The 9,235-nt window shown below is 39.4% G+C and overlaps 1 protein-coding gene across 1 annotated transcript; it reads right to left on the bottom strand.

Moving 5' to 3' along the window:
• Positions 1-2,454: 2,454 nt before the first annotated feature.
• On the bottom strand, positions 2,455-3,243 carry LOC141483195 (uncharacterized). Its single transcript, XM_074177669.1, has 2 exons — positions 2,805-3,243; positions 2,455-2,573 (listed from the first exon to the last, which is right to left on the bottom strand). Exons 1-2 carry the CDS (start codon positions 3,241-3,243, stop codon positions 2,455-2,457), a joined length of 558 nt encoding a protein of 185 aa, XP_074033770.1.
• Positions 3,244-9,235: the final 5,992 nt, after the last annotated feature.

The raw sequence follows: 9,235 nt of genomic DNA, 5'->3' as shown, positions 1-9,235 counted from the left end.
GAATAGGGTAGCGGTCGTCGATTGTCTTCTCGTTGACTTTGCGGAAATCCACAACGATACGCCATTTTGCTTTTCCAGAGGCGTCCAGTTTTTTTGGAACGACCCAAATTGGTGAGGACCAGGGAGATTGGCTAGGTCTGATGATTCCTTGGTCCAATAACGAAGTTATTTGCTTCTTGACTTCTTCCTTGTGTACATACGGATATCGGTATGATTTTGTGTAGACTGGGATTTCGTCTCTGGTTTTTATATGGTGTTTGACCTGATTGGTGAATGTGAGTGAGGAATCTGGATGGTGAAAAATATCAGCATATCTTCTGCATAATTTTCTGATATGCATCTCCTCTTCTGGATTCAGGTGGTCTGTTCTGATTAGATCATCCATGTTGTTGATTGGGTCTCTGTTTCCTGATGGGATTATGTCAGCAGAATAGATATGATGCTCTTGAAGATTTATTGGGCTGCTGCGTACTGGTTCGGCTAGAACGATTTGGAGTTTATCTGGACTGAAGTTGACGATTTCCGTCCAGGCTAGATGATCACTGGCATCAGTGAGAGCTTCACGGATGTAAGCGCCTTGCAGTTTTTGTCTTGGTATCATGATAGTTCCATTCTTCTCCTTCACCGGTAGTCGTACTTGGGTCACGCTGTCTGGCTCCAATTGAATAGAGTAGAACTGGGTCTTATTGGTTTCGTAATACTGGATTGGGAGAGAGGAGTATTCGGTTAAAAGGGAGGATTCAGGAAAATTCAGTTCAGCTTTGAGAAATTTCAGGTTGTCGAGTCCAATGAGGCCATCAAAAGTTTTATGGAATTTGAAGAGGTAGAATTTCAGAATGCCGTTTGAGTTAAACTCAGGAAATATGGGAATTTCTGCACTGTAATCTTGAGAATAGTTTTGGAAAATGGAAGTGACGACGAAGGGATCTTTTTTGATGCAATCCTTGTAATATTGGAAAGCTAATTCAGGATTGAGAAAGGATTTTGTTGATCCGGTGTCAATGAGGAGTTTGAGGGGAGGATTTGCAATGGTTATATAAGGAAGTTCTCTCTTATCGTCGAATGTATGCAGTTCCACTATGTTTCTTGGTTTTGTCCTGGATCCAATGGAAAATTTACATCTGGTTCCTGTTGGTCTTCTTGAACCTGGAATTCTTCAGTTGGTTCTTGATTGGGATAAGAGCAGGTTTCTTCAATGTAATAGGGGTTTGCTTCATATCCAAAGTCTTCGTCATGTTGCTCAATGTTGAACATGGGAGCTGGATTGAAATTTGGTCTTGCCTAAGGTTGGGTTCTTATGCTCCTCGTTGGTGCTCCATAAGTATTTCTGGTACTGATGCTCATTGGTGTTGGTTCTTGTCCGTTCTGCCTGTTTGGTTGATTGTGTCCAAAACGTGGTGGTTGAACTGAAGGCCACATCTGTTTCTGTTGAGTATTTGATTGCCAATGTGGTCTGAAGGTCGGTTGTTGAAATTGTGGTTGGAATCCCATTGCCTGATGAGGTTGTTGTTGTCCGGGTTGTTGAAAGTGTTGCATGGGTTGGTACATCCGCTGTGGTATTGATTGTTGGGCATATTGGTGATTTGCAGTTCTTTGCTGGGTCTGGAGTGGTTTCTTGGGGACTTGTGGGGGTCCAAACGTCCTTTGTAGATAACGGATATTGTTTTCTTCTTGGATGTACTGCATTGCTGTTGCCAAGTCTATTGGTTTCATTGCTCTCATGGTGGATCCCATGGGCTCTCGTAGTCCGGCTAGGAATGTTGTTAGAGCTTGTTGTTGGAAAAAGCTTTTCTTGCTGATCTTTATCGTATCATCGGCGGTGTGTAATTCGATATAGTTTGATATTGTGTTTAAAAGTCCCATGACTTTTTCGTAGAAACGTTGTGGTGTTTCGTTCTGGTCTTGTCGCAGGTTTACCAAATCTCTTGTTAAGGAATTTTCATTCCGTTGGTCGGCGAAGTTTTGGATTAGAGTTCCTTTGATGCTGTTCCAGTCACTACATCCATAAACTGAGATGACGTCTTTGGCTCTGCCTCGTAGCTTGCTGAGTAGTCCTTGTATCAATATATGGTTCTGAAAACAACCGGGGTCTTCAGTATTCCAATATTCGTTCAGAATCATTGTTGATACGTTGATGAACTGGTATAATTCATTTGGGCTTCCATCGTATTCGGGTACAATCCAAAAATTCTTCAGGTCGAATTGTTTTGCCATGTTGATGGGATTTAAAGGTTGGTCAATTGTTTGAGGAATAATGGATGGGCGAGAATTGATACTTGAAGGTGAATTTGGTAAAACTAAGGTAGGGGGACGTAAAATAGTATTTGCAATTGATGAAGTTGAGTTCATTTATGCTTACAGGATGACGATGATGGCTCGTTGCATATTCTGTCACCAAAAACTTATTTCTATGTAGATATTCCTTGACGGACGATAGTGAAGAGGTATTCTTGTCTACGGCCGGAATTCTTCCTGGAGTACTTGCTTCTCGGTGGAACTTGGTTCGGGAGAATAGTGGATAAACGTTTGAGAACGACGAGGATCTTCTAAGGACTCTTCCACTATCCTACTGACTGCGCCAATTATATTTCTCGTTCACACAAAAGGGTTTTTAAAAACTTTTTATTTGAACAGAGTAACAACTAATAACTATGAAATATAAGTACTGGCTATTACAAATCAATTGAACCTATTTATATATAAATTATTGCCGACTTTGCAGATATCAGCAAAATAAATGATGTCGTCTTCGGGTCATCGAACAATATCCTGCTGATGTAAGGGGTTATCGAACTGTAACTCGCTATCGGTGGTTTTCGCCAGGTCGTCGAGGCTGATTCCTGGCTGTGCTGCTTGTACGGCGATGCTGACGCGAACGATCGGGTTGATACGGTCCATCCACATGGCCCGGATAATCTCGTCGGCTGTTGAGGAACCTGCGAGCGTCTGCAGGTGGCGCATGAACTGAGATGGCGATCTGTCGCCGATGTCCTCGCGTTCCAGAAGTTGACGCGTTTTTTGAGCCTGTGACTTCCTTAGGCGTCGCAGCAACTCGTCCTTAAGTTGTTTGTAAGGCCTGTCGACTGGTGGGTTGAGAATTAGATCGCGAACTTCTCTGGCCTCCCGGGTGTCGAGCGATCTCGTGACCTGACGCAACCTTTCGATGCTGGTTTTGACGCCGGCATCTTCAAGTGTCCATTCGACTTGCTGGAACCATACCTCCGCGTCGTCGGAGGTAAACATAGGTATTCTGAGACGTGCAGAGATCGCACTCGCGGGTTCGAGATTACCATTTGGCACTGTAACGATTAATTACTAGGGGTACTTGTTCAGACGGTTCGAAAACTGTATTGTCTATGAACAAAACGACGCGTGAAATTCAAAGGGTACTCACTTGTATAGCTGGTATGGTCAATGTTTGGAAACGACGCGCAAAATTCACTTATATCACCGTCACCCACAAAAAAAAATTATCTCGTCGGGGTCACCAATGTCGAGACTGTGTGTGATAGGTGTATTTATTAATCAACACAGGACGTTTATCAATGATGAAATTCATCAACACCAAAACACTATGACTAACGAAACACAAAATATAAAAGCGCCACGTGGCTTTGACGAAGCGAACAGTTTCACTTGCACTCGATTCTCGAGTGTTCGATTTGGATGACTGCTTGACAATAGATAAATGAAATGTTTTTATACTAAGTAGTGGTGAGAAAAGTGCCTTCAATACAATAAATAGCTCTACACTATGACAAGAGAAAAAATAATAAGACCAAATAAAAAAGCAACATTTACTAACATCTAACTAGAAAAGTTGAAGAATGCACTATGACACATCCATGAGTTTTCAGGGATATCAGATAGCCCTACACATTCCAGATGTAACCACTGAATTTCACAGCTATCATTTTCACATTGCAACATAATGCGGCCATCATCTGCTTTATTGCAAAAACACCATATTTGGTTAAAATGTCTAGCCTTGGTGAAGTACCTTCCGAGAAGTTCAGGAAGCACAGCTCCTTTATGAAAGGCATACACTTTTGGGTAATTCACTACCCAAAAATTTTCATCTCGAAAAATTCTCTCATGAAAAAATCTTTTTGGTGACCAAATAACAAAGTCACAATATTTTCATTTCGTTGCTTTTATCTGCATCTGAGTTTGATAGTAATAGGGGAGGTAGGGGAGCATGGGTCACTTTTTTACATAGATATAAAACTGTTATTTTTGATCTTTATAAAAATTTTATTCCAAATATATTTAGCACACGTATTTGGCAGTAACTGTTGCTAAGAAAAGTTTCCGGTATTATCATTAGTCTGAAAGTTAGAAAAGATCTTCTAACACATGTCCAAAGTGCCCGGTAGGGAGGTTTGGACACTGTATTCAATATGCACGATATTGCTTTACTATTATACTACTAGGCTTATGTATTATATAACATTGCTATAAGAAATTGTGATACAAACATTTTTTCCTATCATAGACTTTAGAAAAATTAAACAATGTGACTTAGAATCAATACTGCACGATGTTGGACTTGATAATTAAACTTATCTCATATTTGGTATGACCCAGAGAGGCTTGTCAAATTTATATTTTAAGCTGCCACGTTTCATCCATGTCGTTGGTGTAGGTAATTTTGTCTTTATATCCTCCAGAGGAACGCTGGCTACGTCCTCGATGTCGGGGAATATAAACGTATTTCTTATCTTACTCGCTCTCATAAATTTGATAGTTGCCACGGAGTGACTAACCTCTTCGATTATTCCAACATAATGATAGACAGTTTTTTTGGTTTCAAATTTAACCAACACAAAGTTATTGATCTGGAAATTTCTATTCAGAACGATCACATCGTCTTCATCAAAATCTTCTTTCGATTCAACGAGGGCTTCGTCAGAAACGGAAACATTTTCTACTTCATCATCACTGCGAATCTTCCTGTTTTTCTTTGATTTGGAAGTAAATTCATCAGCAAGCTTTGGAAATGTTTTCTGTCTTGTATTGTTAGAGCTTTTTCGATTTTTGTTGAGCTCTTTGACCTTATTTTTTCTTTGTCTTTCTTCTTCTTCCATTTCTATAAGTTTTTTTTCGGGTGTGTCTGTCAATATTCTAGTTTTTCCCTTCTTCCGTTTCATGCCATGCAATATTCTGGGGCCGGCCTTCGGATATGGTCTTACTAAATCAGGTGTTACATTTACAGTCCCCCTAGCCTGGGCTTCTAGATGGAGATTCCCATTGAGATGGCCCAGGGACTTCCACATTTGAACTTGTACGATTCTCTAGACTCTTATTTTCTTCTGTTGAAGTCTGTTCCATGACAGGTTGGTCTGAAATCGATTGTTCTGTAGGAGCATTATCCTCTTCTGGCAAGCAGCGATCAGTGATAGAAGAACAAGCGAAATCCTCATCGGAGAAAATGTTTGAATTAAATGCCTATATGTCAGGTTTTTCAAATCCCCTTTGAATATTCTGCAACTTAAATGCAAGTGGGATGGCTTTTGCTGCTAATTTTGGGATTTCATGAATTGTTACCGTTTTGCCAAGACTGCTCACCATCCAATCAGTTACAGCAGTGTTATAATAAGTTGTGAGTGGTCCATAGACAGTCAGGTCTAGGGGTTGCAGTTTATGGCTGCAGTGCGGTGGGAAAGTCAATAAAACAATACCTGATTCTTTACAGAAATCGAGAACTGGTACTGAAATATGGCTCTCGTAATTATCCAGCAGCAAAAAAACTGGCGAGCAAGGCGTTGGTTTTGCGTGTTTTGCGAAATGATGCATATATTTTAAAAAATGGTGCTGTCATCCACCCTGAAGGATGTGCTGCTCCATCTGAACCAACAGGGGCATTATTTAGCATATATGTTTTGAAATTCACCCGTGGGAATATGAAAAAGGGTGGTATTGAGTTACCTAATGCATTAATACCGCAGCAAACGTTACAAGCGTCCCTCTTTTAGCTGATGTTACTTGCCCAACTTGCTCAATGCCGCTGAGAGCAATCACTTTCTGGGTTCGTTATACTGTTGATAATCCAGTTTCGTCTATATTGTAAATAGACTCAGGGCCAAAGCGATGCCGTTCATATACGTTTTAAGATTTTCAAAAAAAACTCCATTTTTCTTATTGAAACTTGTGGCCCGTGAGAGACTGGTAGCTTTTGTTGTCCTTATCGAAAGCTGAGGTTGTCTTTCAAAAAATCCCCTTATCCAATCTTTGGATGCAAGTTTCTTCTCTGTCCAGTTATCTGGTATTTTTTTCAATGGCAGTGGCGTATTCGTAAACCAATTCGCGTGCCTTCAGTTTTGACAGTCCATGGTTTAGTTTAAACGATATTACAAAGATATTCTGCAATTTTTTCTTCTTTATCTTTCGTGAATATTTGGGATGATACAAATTTGGAAGAAATATCTTTCACGGTGCCACCCTGCTTTATGTATCTTTGAAGGTTGGACCTGGGTATACCATATTCAATCACAGTAGTTTTAATTTTTCCTCCTTTAGAAATATCTTCCAATGCACGCAAAATAACATCTTTAGGGATTTCGCGTCGCTTATTTTTCTTTTTAAATGAACACGGCATTGTCCTGAGAAGAAATGATCAACCATTCAATCCAATAGGCATAACAAGAAAGCACAAAAGTATGTCACCAAATTACACCAAAAATAGAGGGAGCATTGGGCATGTCCAAACCTCTCGCCTATCTGCATGCCCAATGCTCCCCATAACCTCACTTTTCAAATATATTTAAATAAGTTTATTTTTATCCAATGTTGAATCCTAATTGACAGGTAAATATAATCTTTAATGAACACAAAAGAAGAAGATAACACAGATACTTAAACTCTCTTGCAGATTTTTTTTTATGATTTATCAAATCACAAACAGAATATTCACTTCTGTACGTAAAAAACCGTTAGGCGCATGTAACTTGACAACTAAGTGAAATGACAGCTAACGCCTTCAATGAGTTGGTGTTGCCAGTTATTAAACTATAGTGTTGTGGTAGAAAATAAAAAATATCTTGCATAGATTTTGAGAAATAAGGGGGTGCCCAAACCTCCCAATTGCCCAATGCTCCCCTACCTTCCCTAAGCATGTTCTCGGCCTGAAAGAACTTTATTACCATCATATGTGAAGGCTGAGTTCTTTATGTTCAAATATTGCCCCACTTCCATATTTTTCAATGAATATGGACATTTCACCTCAACACACGCATTGTCACAGCAGTCACAGGATACCATTGCATCTGGATAAGCCCCAAGGTAGTTGTCACTAGGATCAATGTAAAATCCAGCTTTTTCTACTTTTACAATTGACTCTCCATTTGTTCAAATTTGTAGGCTTCTAATGCATCATCTTCATGATGCAATCCCTATTCTATTGCCTTCGATTTGAATTGATATTCCGAAGGATAACTAATAGTTTTGGTTAGGGATAATGAAGGTTTTGAAATAGAAGTTTTGCAGGCCCTGCTGAAATTTTAAGCAGTAATACGTCCAGCTCTCTGATTGAACCACTCCTTCGATTTATTTTGTTTTAATGTGGCTAGTAAAATATTTCGACATTGTTCACTACCGTCAGATGGGGTAAGATTGGCCCAAATGTAAAGTTTCGTTATGGTTTTATCAGCTCCATTTCTTTTGACATTGATTATATTTATTTTTTATGTATCGTACTGTGTAAGCAAACTTAATAAATTGAAACCATATAAAGACCTCTGAATCAGTTTGCAATATTATATAAAATGTTTTAAATGTTTGGGCGGAAGTTGCCTTGAATTGGGGAAACTTTGTCCCATACTTTTAAACCATCTCTCTGTATCTGTAGAGTAGGGAGGGAGAATGTAACTTAAGCCACATGTGACCCATTGTACATCTTCCCGAGGAGTTGTTCTCCTAGGTCATCGTCCATCCTGTCCTTTCCAGGAAGGTGAACAGGTCACTGGGAGACATCTCCTTAATATCGGCAGGTGTAGGCCAAAACTCGCCGAACACACACTCTCTTATTGACGATAAACCTATGTTCAGTATTGGGTTGGGCTAAAGTTAGACAAGATAAAATTACCACCAGACATATTAGTTTGTTGTTTTACCTGCTTTTACTTCAAAAACATCCATGAAATGATGAGAAATGGAAATAAAAGAAACGGACTTCATTGTAGTGAAAAAAAATTTCATTGCATAAAAAAAATCAGTTTACATCATACATACTAGTTGTTCAGTTCTGGCACATGGAACTGGTTCCTCTTTGAAACTATTTTTGGAAGATTAATCTTCTGACAAACATCCACCCAGTCATAAGTCAGGCAATCTTGTTTTTCTGGCCAGCGCCAAAACTTGAGTCGTTTTTCCATGCATTCAACTGTAGGTCCATCTTCAGATAAGCTAACAATTTTGCCAGGGTATTTCTGTCATTAATATGTAACAACTACAAAGTTATCAATAGCAAAGTGTTCGGGCTTCAACTCAACTGGTGTTTCTTCAGTATTCCTGCTACTTCCTGTGATATTTCTTTCAGATCGGAAAATGTTTCGCTTTGCCCATCAGGCTCAAATACCATCTCAATATCATCTTCATGTGAAGAAAAGTTTTGATTTTTTCTTTGTTTTCCTTCTTGGAAACTTTTTGTGTTTTCTTTGACGCACTGGTAGAAGGTTTGTTGGCTGCTTCTGAGATGTCTGCTTCAACCTCTTCAAATGCAATACTCTTGCCAGCAGGCACTTGCAATTTCTTCTTCCTTCTTCTCAGGCCATCTTTAGTTAGCTCTTTTCTTCTCCAACTGTTCCATAAAAGCTTCTCCTATAGACTCTTTATCCATGGGCTGGTTTTCTGGAAGATGATCTAGCAGTCTTTGCTTGTTTAAGGGATGAATTCCACATTTGGCAAATCCAGCTGTCAAATTGTCTCTTCGCTTTTCTTCCAGACTTGCCATTAGTTCTTTCAGCAATCGTGGAAACACATCTTTAGGGATCGTTGAAAATTTGGATCCTGAATCTGACTCTTTCCACTTGCGGAGGATATTACGCCACGATCTTTTCATTGGTCCTAAGAAAGCTACGTCTAATGGTTGCGTTAGATGTGTTGAATTTGGAGGGAGGCAAACCAACCTTATATTATTCTCTTCACAAAGCCTAAACACCTGTGAACTGATGTGAGAAGATAAGTTATCTCCAATGATAACTTTAGGATCATCTAGATTTTTAACACTCGGTAACAT

Source organism: Leptinotarsa decemlineata, unplaced genomic scaffold (assembly GCF_025532065.1).
Source record: "Leptinotarsa decemlineata unplaced genomic scaffold, Ldec_3_MD MMD2_tig00003192_RagTag_RagTag, whole genome shotgun sequence".
Lineage (NCBI taxonomy): Eukaryota > Metazoa > Arthropoda > Insecta > Coleoptera > Chrysomelidae > Leptinotarsa > Leptinotarsa decemlineata.
The sequence above is the reverse complement of the archived record's forward strand: the minus strand, read 5'-3'. Positions and strand labels throughout refer to the sequence as shown.

Excerpts from the sequence above, each read along its gene's own strand:
- LOC141483195 (XM_074177669.1), bottom strand. The coding sequence starts at position 3,243 with ATGTTTACCTCCGACGACGCGGAGGTATGGTTCCAGCAAGTCGAATGG. Across the intron at positions 2,574-2,804 it reads CCTGGCGAAAACCACCGATA|TCAGTAGGATAGTGGAAGAG; the intron begins GCGAGTTACAGT and ends TAATTGGCGCAG.